Source organism: Micropterus salmoides, unplaced genomic scaffold (genome assembly GCF_014851395.1).
Source record: "Micropterus salmoides isolate LMB-PRFRI ecotype aquatic unplaced genomic scaffold, ASM1485139v1 Ms_hic_scaffold_15, whole genome shotgun sequence".
Lineage (NCBI taxonomy): Eukaryota > Metazoa > Chordata > Actinopteri > Centrarchiformes > Centrarchidae > Micropterus > Micropterus salmoides.
In genome coordinates this window covers 25745486-25763127 of record NW_024040596.1, presented here as the reverse complement: position 1 = coordinate 25763127, position 17642 = coordinate 25745486, and the positions used below count along the sequence as shown (strand labels likewise).

The 17642-nt window shown below is 40.8% G+C and overlaps 1 protein-coding gene across 1 annotated transcript in view; it reads right to left on the bottom strand.

The window, feature by feature from the left end:
• LOC119904531 (aryl hydrocarbon receptor-like) overlaps positions 1-16614 on the bottom strand; it is a 44406-nt gene extending 27792 nt beyond the window's left edge. Inside the window, exons 1-2 of the mRNA XM_038721294.1 lie at positions 16009-16614; positions 12101-12288 (exon numbers count right to left, since the gene is read on the bottom strand). Of these exons, the coding sequence (XP_038577222.1) occupies positions 12101-12288; positions 16009-16049 (229 nt within the window). The 5' untranslated portion in view covers positions 16050-16614. The remainder of the gene's footprint in view (positions 1-12100; positions 12289-16008) is intronic.
• Between the last annotated feature and the right edge of the window lie 1028 nt (positions 16615-17642).

Below are 17642 nucleotides of genomic sequence, written 5' to 3'. Positions count from 1 at the left end.
TTGTGCACATGTACCCACTGAATTAATTTGAATTGATTGACATAGATTCAGCTGCATTATTTGCCAATAGACATCTTACCAAACAGTCTAGTGATGTTTTGCAGAAAAACAAGAGATGCAGAATGCTATTTTAGTGTCATTTCTATTGAATAAGTCTACAGTCAGTGTACACACTAACTTCATGTGTACAACAAAGAATAGTGTTTTACATAATTCATTTTCTATATCCTGATCCCGATCCAGTGGGAGATGCTGCGCAGGTCCATGTTTGCCATTTCACTATTAATGGAAGACCTTTTAAGCCAGGGCTTTCATAACAGATATTATGGTTTACCTTATGAAAACTTGAAATGAAATTCGACTCTACTGCAGTAGAAGGAGTAATACAAGTTGGATGGCCAAAACAATTCAATCTCTCTGTATTTGCAATGTACAAGAGTTTTTAAAATCTGGTATCTGTGGTGACATTCCTGCGCTGGCACACCAGTAGTGATGCATTTTGTGCCAACCCGCAATGATTGGTTTGCCAGAGCTACAGGGGGGAGCAACCCAGAGCCACGTAGAGAGCTCCATGATCTGCCATTGTTGTTAAAAAAAAAAGGTCCATTAGAGAGTTTATTATTGTAATTTTTTAAATTTTGTTTATTTATGGTTATTATGATTGTATAGTTTGTGTTCATATGCTTTGGCAACCTTGAATTGTATCCAGTCATGCCAACAACGCTAGTAAAATTGAATTTGAACGGAGACAACACAACTCGGACTATGGGGGAGCCTATGGTGGAAAAATCTGCTCTTGGTGTTTGTAAAATAGGCTATGTAGCTATTATATTTATTCTACGTCAATAAAGCATTGTTGTCTTTGAACTGAGCCTAGGGCAAGCTTATCTATAGGCTTGCGTCATGAGCACGCGTCACTAGTGTTTGTGTAATTACTGTCACTGCCAGAAGGGGAGACAAAAGTTCCACACTGCAGGTTTAATGGGAACATCTTCAGCAGTCTTGTTTTCTCCTGACATTTCACTCCTTTTAGACCAGTTTTGGTCTCTACCAACTCCTGACAGAAATATCTGGCTCTCAAGCTTGCTAGATGCTCCACTGTGTTCACCTGCTATTCACTAATTTTGTCTGTCTGTCGTTTGGTTTTGGGCAGGTAGTGTACAGTGGATTTATCAAAGCTTTTACTAAATATATCTGGGAACTATCATTAATGGGAATAGTGAGAGTGAGGCCAAATAGTAAAATTGCGGGTCATAAAACCAAAACAATGAGCTAAAGCTCAGAAGAGCTGGAGTGTCAGGTGATACTTTTTCTGTGGGTTTATCACTATAAGTGATCCCTTCCACTTTACACAAGGCCACCTGACCCATTGTTTATATACATATACAATATACAATATTGATTGTTTAACTGTGCCTCTTGCAGGAGGAAGCATCACAACCTTAATACTGTTAAAACCTGAAACAATATGCATTACAATTTTCAAGCATTATACTAAGCAACCCCACACTAGCCTTTAGTGTTACACACACACACAAACATCACCAAACGACAGTACAGTGAATCCCTCTGCAGTCAGGGATTATTCATTCTAATCTCCATCTATATTTACAAAAGAATATATCTGAAAGAGCTGCAGTTCACTTTAACAACAGGCATGTTGCTATGATAAAATCACAGGATTAATCATAATTTCATATCCTGTCCACTACAGGTTTAAACTGTTAACCATGAACTACAGTGTTATCTGCAGCGGGGCCTGCTGTGTTATCTGAAGCTCTAAGCACAGTAATGGCCATCTGACATGCATCGGGTTATGCAACAACTGTCACATGATGACAGGTTTTATTCTTGCAGCTTGCCTCTAAAACTCAGGAAACTTTTCCAGAAAACTGGAAAACTGGACTGGGGGGGGGGGGGGGAGATAATCAAGCTGTTTAACTCTTCCAAGAAACCAGGAGAGCCCTTATTGGCTTAGTTGTGTCATCCAGGATCATCCAGGGTTTTCTCCACTGTAAACACTGTAACAATTTCCTCACAGCACCATTCCCCATTATAGAGAATGAACACTGTTACTGCAACTGACAAGTGAAAGAAAAACTTTATGGCTATGCTGTCATACATACTGTAGGGCCTGCCAGCAATAATGGCGACATTGCTTTAATAGCAGGATAATAAAAAATAAATAGGCTAAATTGATAGCGGCTGGTGCTGAAATAGGTCATGACAGCTACAATTACTCACACAATCACTTCCACTTAGGAAAGGTAAGTTTATTTGTATAGCACACTTCAACAAAAAGGTCATTCAAAGTGCTTTACATAAAACATAAAACATAAAAGCAACAGGGAAATATAAACATAATAGTATAGAAATATAATAGAAAACTGTAGAAAATAAAAACAGGTAGGTCTCTCACCTTTAATTATATTACTCCTTTCATCCCAATCTCTAACTTTTTTTTTAACACTTAGGGACACTGACCCTTATTACTTAGATACAGGGACTGTAACTAACCCTAAGGGGACTCTAACCCTTCCTCAGATACAGTCGTCACTGAAAATCCAGATTGTCCACTTTACAAACTCTGGTAAAAGTGGTTGACAGTGGGCCCTGTCAACATGTTAACAGCGGAGAAAACAGGGAATCTAACCCTTGTAAGTCTATTTGGCCCTCTTAAGTGATTGTGCCTCCAAAATAAAAGCATGGGAACATTTATTCCAGCAACGCTTTGTGTCGAGTTTATTGAGCTTTTGCTTTGAAGAAGAGCTTCAGAAGAGACTCTGGCTTGCTTGAAACACCTCTGAAAAAGACGTCAGTAAACATGATTGGATTTCCCTGAATTTCCACAGGGAAATGAAAGTAAGCGTGCATCAGTTTATGAATGTGGATCAAACGCCGAGACACACACACACACACACACACACAATTTTGCACATGCTTTATTGTGAGCATGTGCAAAAGTGTCCTTATAATCAATTTGTTTAACACAGGAGAAAAAATATCCGCATTTAGTTGGAATAGATCTTACATCCTTCCTAACGGGAATCCCACACAGTACCGACTGTGCTAAACGTGTACACAAGTATGAAAGGATTTGAAAGGATTTGACTTTGTTCTGGCCCGCCATGTAACGGCTTGAAAAAAAATTGGCCCAATGCCAGATGTATTTGCAGACCCCTGCTGCCATGTTTTGAGATAAAATGCAGCGGTGTAAACAAGCAGGTTTTAGAACATTGCAGACTGAAGAATATAAGTATCACCCAATATCGGAATCACCTTAGAGATCACATTAGCATGGAGAAAATGTCTGCTTTAAAAAAAAACAAATTGACACAATTCTAATCTCTCTGGCCCCCCTTGATCAACTTTATCACTTAATGGGGGTGGGTGTGTACTGCCTTGCTGGTCAGGGTCCCGTATGGCTGGTAGGTGTGTCTGGGGGTGGGTTGATTCTTAGATGCATTGCGGTGCGGGTGTGGGGGACTTTTTCTATTTTTTTTTTTAAATGTTGGTTGATGGCATGGTGTTGGCGGGGGGGGTGGGGGGGGCGGCGCTCGGGATGCCTGGGGCGTTTGTTTGAAGGGGGGCGCGGTTGTTGGTATCGGTACGCGGGTGGTGATTTTGACTCGCGCGCTGTGCGGATGTGGTGGCGCTCGGTCTGCCTCTCTGTGTGTCCTGTGTGTGGGTCCGGGTTGGGGGGAGGGACCTGCCTTGGGAATGTGTGGGGGTCTGGGGCTCGGGACTTTGGAGCCTCTGGGTCTGGGGCCGGTCTGCGCGCTGGTAGGGCTGGGGTTGTCGCTGACTCTGGGGTGCTGCCGGTGCTAGAGGGGCACTTGCTATAAGCCCTGGGCTGGAGGGACATGGCGTCCTCCTGCGTGGGGGACGGGACTGAATGAATGATGGGGGCCAGTCAGGAATCTGGTCTTCTAGTCTCCCTATGACCTCCATCACCTTTCCCCTTTTGGTCATGTCTCACAACATACACCCTTAGGACCCTGGGGGGCGGGCAGCCTGCAGGGCGTTTGGGGGGTGGGGCTGCTTTATTGCGGCCTCGCACTTCTTCCTCCCTCACTGCCCGCCCCTCAATTTTAATTACACATTAGACACAGATGGCTTGGGGGTGGGAGGGCACGATGGGAGGCTCCACTACCTGACAGTTGTGGGGTGCCTGTGTCACAACTACCCTCCAATTTTAGTTGCACCTTAGTTACCACACACCTTATCTTTACTCCACCATACAACACTTCACAATCCATGACATGCATCCAACACAAAACAATACATTTACAGAGGCAGGCAGAGGGTTTGAAGGAGTGGGGGAGATTCTCATTGGCCTCGTGTCCTACCCCTGGAGCCCCAGGCGTCGGGGGTGCTGTGGGGTTGGTGACGGCCTTGCCTGATCTGGGGTGAGCGGTGGGGGGTCGGGGCTCCCCTGGCGTGGGGGCCCGCCCTTGACCTAGGGTTCCGGGGACTCGGTCTTGTGGCCTTTGCTCATTTCTGGGTGGGTGGTGTGTCCCTGGGCCTGGGGGCCCGTTGTCTCCTCTCCTCGCCTGGGCCCTCTTCGGCAGAGGTGGCATGGCCGGTGTTGTCGGGGTAGGTTTTGGTGCTCCTCCTTGGGGGTGCTTGACTGGGGGGGGCTGGGCCCCTGTCCGGGGATGAGATCGGCCTCGGATCTGTCACTGCCTGCACTCTGGGGACGGATGCCTCTGGCTGGGCTGGGGGACCGTTGGCCTGGTTCTCCCACGTTATTGCTCCCTGGCGGCAGGGAGCTTCCTGGCACGGCGTTCTGGTGTTCTTCCTTGGGGCGGGGTATAGCTTCCCCCGGGACATGCGGTCTGGGGTCCTTTGCGCTTTGGGGGGTCGCAGGGTGTCCTGGCTTCTGGGGGTGGGGGTCTCTGCGCGGTTTGTTCTGGGTTTGTGCCTGGAGTTCTCGGCCCTTGACGGGTGGGTGGTTCTGCGGGTTACGCTTTTTGCGTTCCGTCGGCATTATGTTGTCAACTGGCATTTGGGTCGGGGTCTTCTGCGTTTGCATCGCGGTGCATGTGGGAGTCTTTGTTTTTTTTTGATTGATTTATTCTTTTTCTTTCTCCCACCCCTATTGGCTACTGGGGTTCTTGCCTGCCTGTTGCTGGGGTAGGTGTGGCACAGTCGTGGCATCCCACTCTCACTAACAACTACATTCTTTAACAGGCTTATGCGCACACACATGTACACATACACACATACAGACACATTCACCCACATGCACACAGACACACACAGACACAAACAAATGTAGGTTGTCCCTGGTAGAATTATTCCTGATGCTTTTCTTTCAGTTACTTATTTAAATTAATTATTATTCCAGCTCTCATGGCTGTGCTGTGTTGCTTATTTAGTGTGTGTGACTGTTTCTTGTTTTCATTGTTCTCTTAGTTGTCTTACTATGTCAGCTGTTCATTGCTGCTGTTCGGCTGGTTGTCTTTTACTATTATTATTATTTTTATTGTTTGTTTTTGTTTGTTTGTTGTTGTTTTTCTCCTCCCCAAGCACCCCTCTCTGTTCTATTGCAGGTTTCGTTGCTTTCTGCAATTGGTGTTTCCCACAGCTTTTCCCTGTTGTCCCCACCCTCCATCCCCCTTTCCCCCTTCTCTTACAGGTGTTGTCCTTTCTCTGTGCTGTCTGTTTGTGCCCCCCCATCCCCGTGTCTGCCCCCCTGTCCGGCCCGGTGACAAATCAATACATAATTAAAAAAATAATAAAACAGACAAAGGAGTATTTTAATACTCTCTTGTTAAAGTAAAATCTGTCTGGCACAATATGGTATCCAGGTCATTATACTCTATACCAGGCTGCTGGGCAGGACAGGTTTAAAAAAACAAACAAACAAACAAAAAACATTGCAGACTGGCACGTTGCAAGTTTCAAGTTTCTTTGGTGTGAAGTGGCTCATTTCTGCTCAGGGAGGTTTGTTTCTGATTGCCATCCATGCCGTTACTGCTGCACTTCTTCCTGATTTCCCCCAGAAGGTCGAGGGTCATAATTGGAATGCACATGCATTAATCGTGCATCAAAAAAAAAAAGTGGAGTTAACTCATCCACATATGTTTGGACACTGACACACGTTTTGTTATTTTGACTATTTACCAAAACAAATATGGGCTTAAAGTGCAGTCTCACAGCTTTAATTTGAGGGTATTCACATCCACATTGGAGTAAAGGTTTAGGAATTACAGGTCTTTAATATTTAGCCCCAAGGGACCAAAAGTAATTGGACACAAGGTGGACAGGTGTGGGCTATTCCTTCGTTATTTCTTCATCAATTAAGCAGTTAAAAGGTCTGGAGTTGATTCCAGGTGTAGCATTCGCATTTGGAAGCTGTGTTTGTGAACCCACAGCATGAGGTCAAAGGAGCTCTCAATGCAAGTGAAACAGGCCATCCTTAGGCTGCAAAAAAAAAAGAAAATCCATCAGAGAGATAGCAGGAACATTAGGAGTGGCCAAATCAACAGTTTGGTACATTCTGAGAAAAAACACAACACACTGGTGAGATTGGTAACACCAAAAGGCCTTGACATCCACAGGAGACAACAGTGGTGGATGATTGTAGGATCCATTCCATGGTAAAGAAAAACCTCTTTACAACATCCAGCCAACTAGACAAGAACACACTTCAGGAGGTAGGCATATCCAGATCTAAGTCTACCATAAAGAGAAGACTTCACGAGAGCAGATACAGAGGCTTCACCACAAGGTGTAAACCATTCATAAGCCTCAAGAATAGAAAGGCCAGATTAGACTTTGCCAAAAAACATATAAAAAAGCCAGCCCAGTTCTGGAACAGCATTATTTGGACAGATGAAACTAAGATCAACCTGTACCAGAATAATGGGAAGAAAAAAGTATGGAGAAGGCTTGGAACAGCTCATGATCCAAAGCATACCACATCATCTGTAAAACATGGTGGAGGCAGTGTGAAGGCATGGGCATGCATGGCTTCCAATGTCTCTGGGTCACTAGTGTTTATTGATGATGTGACAGAAGACAGAAGCAGTGTTTTAAATTGTATAGGAATTTATTATCTGCTCAGATTCAGCCAAATTCAGCGAAGTTGATTGGACAACGCTTCACTTACACTTACAGATGGACAATGACCCTAAATGACCCAGCAACCCAGGAGTTTTTTAAGGCAAAAAAGTGGAATATTCTGCAATGGCCAAGTCAGTCATCTGATACCAACACGATCGAGCTTGCATTTCACTTGCTGAAGACAAAACTTAAGGCAGAAAGACCCTCGAACATACAACAACTAAAGACGGCTGCAGCAAAGGCCTGGCAAAGCATCACAAAAGAGGAAACCCAGCATTTGGTAATTTCCATGGGTTCCAGACTTCAAGCAGTCATTGCCTGCAAAGGATTCTCGACAAAGTACTAAAAATGAACATTTTATTTATGATTATGTTAATTTTTCCAATTATATTTGAGCCCATAAATAAGGGAACTGTGTTTAAAAATGGTTTAAATTCCTAAATGTTTCACATGATTTTTTTCTTGTTCAACCTTTAATTAAAGCTGAAAGTCTGCACTTCAATTGCATCTCGGTTGTTTAATTTCAAATCCACTGTGGTGGTGAACAGAGCCAGAATAATGAAAATTGTGTCAATGTCCAAATATTTCCGAACATAACTTTAGGCCTATACATATATATACATATATACATATACATATACACATACACTGTGCTGTAACCTACTGCCCAGTTTGTAATTTTTATTTTTCCTCTTGGGTGTGGGGTAGCCAAATAGGGATTTTATGGTTGCTACACCCACTAAAATGGTGTGTTCAATACAAGGAGCTGGAAAATGTTTTGACTTGGAAAATTACAACTGATTAAAAAAAAAAAATCCACAAACCCAAGGAAGTTGTATAAAATTGTCAAAAAGAAACATGCCTTAAAATAAATATATACCAATACATAATATTCCCTTTAAAATAAGAAAAATATTGCAAATGTAATTCTTGTTTGCAATAATATAAAATAGGTATTTCTCTCTCATTTCATATTAATCATTGAATTAGAGTGACAAATGAGGAGCATTAAATATTTTGGTAATAGTCACTGAACACACAATTATCTATCAGTGCCTCATTTTCTGTAACATATTTATTTTGGACATATGCCTGATGTGATCCTTCATCACCATGAACTTTGCAAAGGGCAAGGCCACTTTTGGATTATGCAATAACAGACAGTGTGAGTGCAGCAAGGTAGGCTAACTGTTTATGTAAAGCTGCTGCCATGCAGGGTAAATTTATAATAATGTATTAGACTATTTCCCACCCAAAATATTGTTGCCAATGAAAATATCAGAGCAGAAACTTCTAATTGATTCTGTGCACAAATGTTGGGACATGTCTCGTTTCAAAAAATATGTAGGTTAATAGTTTGTGTGCTCAGAACTTGAACGCAGTTGCCTGTGTTGTATTTCGTAGTTACCAGTTTTGCCCATATTACCCATATTGGTAAGGCCAGTCATGCGTACTTTGAAAGTGCACCCACTTTTCAAACACAGTGTTGACTGATCTTGTAGTAAGTGCTGTGTGTAAATAGGTTACAGCCCCCGCAACCACAGAGTGAATAGACAGTGAAAATTGTTACGTATATATGACATACTGTCACGAGTTGTGCCAGCAAATGATAATCACAATTTTATTTGTAATGCTGATTTATTTGTATAAATGATGCCAATCTTCATCCACAACACATTATACAACTAACTAGTAGCAGACACTAAAAGACAAACCAGACCAAACTCCTGATTATATGGTTATATAGTGCCAATTTATATATATATATTTTTTTCCTCTTTAGGAAATGAATTGCCGAGGTCCAGACCTCGGCAACCTCATATCTGGCTACATACATGATTGTAAGCATTTGAAAAGGATGATGGAAAGTCTTGCAGGAAATACACAATTTTTTTTAGAGAGACAGAAGCGAAAACAAATCCAAACAAGCTGTTCTCAACAAGTACAGGGTGTATGGGTAACATTTACATTGTGGTGAAGAAAGCCTTTTGTGTCAGTGTCAGCAAGCCTTGACAACACTGACGTCTGAAGGCCTGCTACAGTAGCTTCTACTAATAAGTTATATTTACATTCACTGTTTGTCTTGTGTGTATCCTTGATGCCAAATAAACATGCTGAATGCATTTTCTTTCTATAAAACATTTCGCAGCAGTGATTTGGGGAAGAATTTGAAGCCTGCATTGTTTAAAATGTTTTATTGACATAAATTATTGCCACATTACCTCCACCAAATGTTGATCAGTGGAATTTTGTGAAACCATCAGCAAGACTGTGTATCTCATCATCCTTGCGTGCACAAGATACAAACAAACTGGGGACCTACTCTTGAAAAACATTGCTCCATAGCGGTCAAAATCTCCAATGGATACCTTTAAAATGTATAATATAATAACAACCTAAAGAGTGTTGAGTGCGCCAAGCATTTGAACAATGCTGTTTGGACCTTAACAGCAGTATGCAACTTTAAATGTAACTTTAAGTTTGTCCCGAGGGTGGCGCTAACTGATAAAATGTTCATCCTCTGCAGAGCATGAAGAGCATGTTAATCTTAGAGAATTGTTATCAATACAAAATGTTATGGCAGCCTGACCACCAGTTGTTACGAAATGTCTCTCTAGATCAGCATCGACTGGAATACTCACCCCAAGCATGGATAAAGAGGAGAGAGCAGACCAATACTAATAAGCTTATCACTGATTCTTCACACCAAATTATTTGTGATAATACTAACACAGCTGGAAACACTGCATGTGGCCTTTTAAGTACAGGACTGTTATAAAAGTTATAAAACCACCGGAAAGTTGGTATAAAGCTTTTTTACAAGTGTAAATCTGCCAGGATACGTTGGCATCAGTTGCACACGACCCATTAGAGGAAAACATTTTAACACTCCAACATCTGTCGCCTTACAACCTGGGGATACAGCAGGTGATTCACAGATACATTTCCATACTTAACTTATCAGCTACTACAACTCTCTTGTCACACATGGGGCATAAATGATCCAAAAGGCAGGCAACAGCTGTGAAGCCTGAGCTGCCTCACTCTTAGAGTGGGGTGATCTCAGTGTTATCAGTTTTATGAGAGTTAATGCCCCTCTCTTCAAGCTGGTGGAGAGGGACGAGACCATTGTAGCTCCTGACAAAAACAAAGATGGTAGCTGGGGTAGATAATACTGACAGCCAGATTAACTGGGCTCTGCCAGGGCTTTGTCCAACTCCTATGACATATTCAGTTACATGCACAGCCAGTGAGTGTTTGGGTACAACAAACAAAATCTTTTAAAGAGATACAGTGTCCAGGTAGAAAAACTCTCCGCAGCACAATGCAATTCTAATGCATTTTAATATTTTATGTAGGTGAGCCTCTCTTAGCGTTCAACAGTTCCTCTAAACATCCAAACAAAGCAACGACAGCAGAGTGTTGAAGTAATGGCAGTGTTCCCAGAGTGTACTGGAGCTAAGTCATCGCTCCACAGACCACCCAGTTTCGGATATGTCTGGCAAGCAGGATTTGCTCTGTTTACAAACAAGAAGTTATGGCTGACCACAGAGGCAGCCCACAGCGATGGGCCCTGTGGGTCTAAAGAGCTTTCTCTCTGTGGAGCTGTTTCCTTAAGGTAGGAGCCCTGAGCTCGTTAATTACTTCGAGACTGTCCAGGAAGTAGGCTAATGCAGTTAGACAAGAGGGTCTGTCCATAGGCTACACTTTGACCTATTGGTGCTGAAATCCACTGTCAATAATTCACTCTGACAGGTCGAGTAGCTGGCGAATACTTCCATATGTTATTGAAATGAAATAATAAGAAAAGTTAAAAAGTAAGAAAAATAAACACAACTTCTATTGATAGTTCTGAAATGGTTATAATAGAAATTTGTCATGAGAAAAAAAACACTTCGGTGTGGCTTCATTTTGTTTCTTCAGAGCATGAAAAGCCTCTACGTGTACACAACATTTGAACCAAGTAGCCGCGCAACACCCACAAGCACACACTCAATAGGAATATGAAGTGCATTTGCTTCATCCGCCTGAAACGCACTCATATCACCGGTGCTGTATCCTGTCCGTCTCACCCCAAACAGCCATCTAAAAAAGCCACTGTCTTAAACAAACATAGCTCTGCCTCCGTTTCATAAATTCTTAAACGCCAGGGTTTCTCTCAATTATTCATGCTTCAAGAGCATCTGACGGCCGCATTGCAGCATTCTCTTTGAAAGATCACCTCCTAAAATAACAATGTCTTCACATAGTAGAGAATACGGTACTCATCCATCCATTGGCATGCAACTCTGATGCTTAGGCGCACAGGTTTAATGGACAGCAAGCAGAGCACTATCTCCTAATCCCCAAATAAGTGATCTCTCTCACACACACACACATACACACATACACACACATCTCAATTAAATATTGACGGCCTTATCCTTGGATGAAATCATCTGACTAAGGCGGTGGCTGGTTGCTCCTCTTATGGTGTGGTGGTCCCCACATCTCTGGTTGATGAGATGAGCCGTGAGATGTCAGGAAACACATCCAGCACAAATACAAAGCAAGCAGGTCGGCTGTTTTGACATTATCGAAATAGCTGGAGGGATCAAACCACTTTAAACTGAATGCTCCTGTTGAAATGTATCACTCACTTCTCTTTATTTTCAAACACACAACTCAAAGATGCTAAATAGCTGCTAGGGCTCTGTGCTTCAATAAAGCTTAAATGAACAATTTTGGGAAATCTTCATCGTCGATTAATTTCAATTTCATCCCAGTGTGATCAGCTGACAGAGTGGTCTACGTGGAAAGAAGAAACACTTACATCTGTCTTATTTACATACTGTCTATGAAGGTAGCCACTAATCCAACCAAAAGCCAGCCGCAGTTTAATTCAGTTAAAACTGTGTTAAACTACAAGTAGCTAGTGGAACAGAAGCTGTTCTGTGCACTGTGTTCGACCTTTGACTACTAGGAGCCATTCCTGTTTTATCCCAAGCAATAATGATTCCGTTCACGTTTTCTTAAGTGGCAAATTTACCAGAGAAGAAGTTCTTGGCTCGCAGGTAGCTGACACTCAGGCGGAGGATGGAGAGTTTGTCCAGACTGGCTGTGACCTCCTCAGGGAAAGGCAGCAGACTGGCCAACCGCTCCAGCTCCCCGTTCAACCTGTCTCGGTGCCGTTTGGACGGGTTGGATTTGCCCCCTTCAGCTGGTGGCTGCTTCACCCTGATGAACATTGTAAATGGAGAAATCGGTCACAGCTAAATCACCAGCAGTCGCTCAGTCAAATGGGGTCCCTAAACAAATTTAAAATGTGACCGCTTTTTGGGTTCCTCTCATTTTGTCAAGTTTTCATTCTTGAGCTGAGCACATTTTGGATCAAACCACATATTTTGAGATTATAACAACTACGCTAACACATTATAGGATTTGTGAGTTCCATAAAGGGTATTTTAGAGTTATGATATGCATGCTTTAGTTACTTTAATGTTCCATAAGAATGACACAGTACTACAGCGTTATTTTTAAATTTAGTCTTTATTTTTAATTTTTCTTTATTTTTGCTACGTGTTTGTGTGAGGTCTATTTTTAGCCGTCCAAAATCATCTTAAATTGGCAGCGTGTTGATCTCAGTGAGTGCTAAGAAAGACTGTTATCATTTACTTAACTTAAGACACCACTTGTGTCAAACAAACCTTTTGGGAAAATGGGAAAATGATGCAATTTAACAGCAATTTAATTTAGTTATTTCACTTATACATTATAAAGCTTCAATCAAGTGTTGGAATTAGCGGAATCTGTGCTGCCAGCAGTGTTTTCTTCATAAACATGTCTCCTGTAGAGGCCCATTGATGATAGCTAACACACGCACTACAAGAGGAAGCAAATCAATTTACTTTTTTCTTTGACCAAAGAATCAGTATCAGTGATTTTACCTGTGGCAGGTGTTTCATAGTGTTTGTGTACAGTATTTCTTTATAAAACAAACAAACAAAAATGCTTCATCTACAGAACACAATAACATTTCTCATTTTTGTGTTTTAAAAATGATTCCAGTACTTTTTTAAGTTAAGTAATGACTTTAGTGAAGAAATATAAGAATCTTAATATAATCTTCTATGGTCTGAAAGGCAAATCATTTATAATAAAAAACACAACTTCTACATAGCAAAGCTGACATTGTGATTTTTTATATATATCAATTTTTTTTTACATATATTGATCGAATATGTTTTTTCTCTAATGCTGCACAGAATATTGGCAGTTTAACGTGTTTCAAAATGCAGCAAATTGAAAGGCAAACTAGTAAAGTCACAACGACGAAGTACAGTATTCTGTGCAGACTGCAGAGTTCTACAATGAGTTTTAAAGAAAATAATCTCTTAGACACTGACTCAAGATAAACACACTTTGTTTGATCCACACACACACACACACACACAGAAAAGTTGAAAGAAAACATTTGACATATTTGTGGGTGTGATTTATGTCATGGAACAAAAAAGTTTCAGTTTAAATGAACCGCGGACTTTATTTTCACCATAAATAGACCCCTAGATTGTAATCTGGAGAGTGAAGTGTAAACTCAAATACTACAAATAAAGATATGCAAACACTCGACCAAAGTTCATTTGGGGATGGCTGGTAGATAAAGTGTTTAGGCAGTGATTCAATAGTGTTCTCACTGTGTGAATTCTGACCCTTTGTTCTGTGTTTGCCAGAAGTCTCAACACATTATTATTAAAAAATGAATTAAATCAGGTTAATATGTAGAAATTATGGCATTGTTTTTCCCTTATTAGCTATTTATATGTTAACTCACCTATTTTATTATGTTATTTTGATACTACTATACTAACAATTTATTATATCAACCACCCAATTTTTAAGCATTGACATATTCAATTTCATTCAGTATTTTTTTGGTTTCTCAGGTATTTCACCCTTAGTAAGTTTGGACATTACTTACTGACCATTCAGTCATTGTCTGATGTTCTCTTGAGAGAGCAGTACACAGTCTATAACAACAATTCCCAAATGGGGTCTGAGACCCTGCGTGAGATCTCAACATAAACTGGATGATTAACAAGTCAGAAATGCCACAACGAAAAAAAACCAACATTTTTCTGCTGCACAAATGTAGGTTTTACTCTTTTCTGTTTGTCTTAAATAGTAGACAGCTTTACCTCATCAGGCCTGTGCTTAAATGAACAGAAAACCAAACACCCTTTGGTGGAACTGCTCATGTCTCATAGTGGTATAGTGTTTAACTGTTTAATAATATTGTTATGTGAAGTTTACAGTGAGTTTGTTGTTTATAAACATTACTTTGGAGTTGACAGTATACATTTCATGTGCCATGACTATTCCTAACTCATCCACACTAGCAATGTCACATTTTATCAGTGAACATGAATATGGATGGAGATCTGAATCTGAAGTTTGTGTGTGTGTACTTGAAATGTCCTGAACCACAACGCTATACTGGTCCTGAAAACCTGACCTAATGAGTCCAATTTCAGTATCTTTATAACCTGAAAAGTCTCAGCTAAAGTTTTACTGTAGCATGAACCTGTCTCATCACAAAGGAGGATTATTATTACATTTGCAGACACCGAGCGTCCTTTCTAGGAATTATCATGCTCTACGGTTCGGTTTCTGCCCTCAAATTCTCCCAGATTAGATTTTAAATAAAAACTGTCTCACTGCGTAGAAGAAGGATTCACTCAGGGGATGAGTCATGAAAAGTCACCTAAATTAAAAATGACTGCTACAAGTAAAGCAAACCCACAGCAGGGAGATCATTTATTGACACTTACAGAGGGTCATTTTATACAGCAGGTCAATAATGATCTCATCAAGCAGCAGTTGCTGTCTGACTACTGTGTCTTACCTTGCACAGTTTGAGGATTTTCCAAAGTCAGTCACATGTGATCACATAACAGAACAAAGACAATTGAGGGACTGCTTTGGATTCTTTATCTGTTTGCATTTTACTTAACATTATTTTTTAAATACTGGCAGGGAAATGGCGTCAGTTTGAGATGATGTCACACCAAAGCAGTTAATGTAGCTTCTCAGACTTTATAATAACATCAGATTGTTCATCTTTAATTTGAATGTTGTAATCATCACTGCTGAGGATTTAATCAGATGTTTATGCTGGAGGGAAAAAGATGTTTGTTGCACTCAAGCCAAAGTCTTAGAGCAGGTCTACATCGTAAAAAAGACTCAGGGCCGGTTATCAACATTTTTTCATATGAAGGTTTTAGCCCATCTAACGCATTATTTTATGAAGAAACGACTAAACATTAAATATCTCACACCAATCCAATCAATATGACAGGGAAAAACGGTCCCTCATATCTTCTGAAGGGCGTTTTGACAGAAAATGGCGTAGGCTAACACTATGAACCCCTAAGTCAGTAAAATAAAAAAAGAAAATGACAAAAAGAAAAAGAAAGAAAGAAAAAGTCTAATTAATTCTACTTTTCGTTTATTTTTGGAATTATCAACAACAACAATAGCACTAATAATAAAAATCAAAGATGGGCATGTTGAAGGTTAAAATCAGGCCGCAGTTGCAGGCCTGCAATAATCTGCAAGCATTAAAGCAACCCTGCACATTTTACATTTTACAGCGCAAATTTCCACCCTATGTAGAACATCACGAAATATCCATATAAGTAGGTATGGATTAAATATTAATATTCAGAACCTTACGAGTGCATTAAAATGAATTTTCGTAGCAAACGAAATATCGAAGTAAAATATGTTTCCTCGATTAAGGAACTGTTTTCCTTAAATATTCTATAGAACTGTTCAGACTCACAGACATCACAATTCATACAGGCTTGCCAGGTCGACTTTATATTTTAATGGGAAGCTATTTTCAGTGTACAGCATTGGAATTGTCAATAAAGACAGAAAATAAAATCAACTTACGCTCTCTGGACTGGTTTTCTCCTCTTGCGTCCTGCATACATGACGGCTCTTCTTATATAAGCCTCTGATGAATCAATCAGAAATACACAGAGCCTCTTTCTCCGCTACATGTAAGCCAGCAAGAATATTCTGCTATAATCCTCCAGATCAAGACTGTAAACGCATTCTTAAAAAAAAAATGAAAAAGCTAATAAAAAAAAACAGATAACACAGCCAGACACCTAACGAAATAAGTTAGGTCGAACGGGGCGTCTTTTGCTTTGCTTTTTATGGGCCGCGCCGGTTACGGATTAAATCAAAATATCTGCACACACAAAAAACAAACAAACAAAGGACGCAGCAGAATCTGATCTGCTAAAAAAGAAGAACAACTCAATAACGAAACTGTCGTTGGCCCATCACCCTTACGGAAAGATGAACTTGTTCCAAGTAATAAGGCGATGTTGAGTTTTCATCCTCATGAAGAAAAAAAACGAAGGGATTATCAGAGAAGAGGCGCAGTCTGCAGATCAATCCTCCTCATCATTCCTCCACTTTATAAATACAACAAATGAACTTCAAATAAACGCAGTAAAAGCTTCAAGCATTTCCATGTTATAATCTACATCAGCGGTGCACTCCAATTAGCGCCGGACTAGAGCTGCAAGGGGGGGGACAACGGGTGCGCGCATTCCACTGACGGGCACGCCCGACACAGATTTCTGACGAGCGCGCGCTCAATAAGTTACAGCACTGGCCAGGAGGCACGCTCGGGCACGTGGAAGAGTCTCCTGGAAACACAGGCCGAGCGCGTCCACGCCGGTGCGTTCCCGAGCGAGTCCCGTCGTCCAATCAGCGCTCAGGTTTATGTTGAGCCTGCAGTGGCCCGTGCAGAATATGGGTCAGGGGTTAGACTTTTAAATAATGTAACTGAATTCATATCAACATTCAAATAAAGTCTTTACCTGCAGCGATTGGACTGATATTTTATCCCAGGTGAGGTGGTAGGAAATAAGAACCTGCAGTCAGTGATCATCATGCAATAAACAATGAGCAGTGGAACTTAAGGAATTAATTTATCTGCAACAGGGTTATTTAAATTATTAGCCAGTTTAAAGTGACTTTAAATAATTTACTTTTGTAAGATCAAAATGTATTAAATGAAAGGTGTTGCTCTAGTGATGAAGGGACAGAGAATCATCACCTTGGCTTTACTAAGCTTTTGGTTCAATCTCACGCTCATAGTGTCATTCTGCAGTATTGTCCAACAAAGGCAGGAAAGAAGAAAATGCACTCATCGTTTGTTAGGACACAGACAATGTGTTCTGATGAGTGTACAGTCAACATTTATTTGTTTACAAGAAAACTCCATGCTGCACCTTTAATGTCCAACTGGAAATAAATAAATTTTTTTGTCTACAACAGTGGAAAAGTCTATAAATCACTATAAATGAGCCACCAAACAAACATTCACTAATGGAAAGTGCAATTCTAATGAATAATTTTCAGGCTGGATAGTTAATTAGCTGCTCAGATGTAACATATTAATCAGCATAATCATACCTGCAAATTGTCACTTCGGTCCGGTTAGATGCTGGTGGTCCTCAATCTTCAATACCACTAATGACATGCTGTCTGTCCCATGGCTTGTAAAC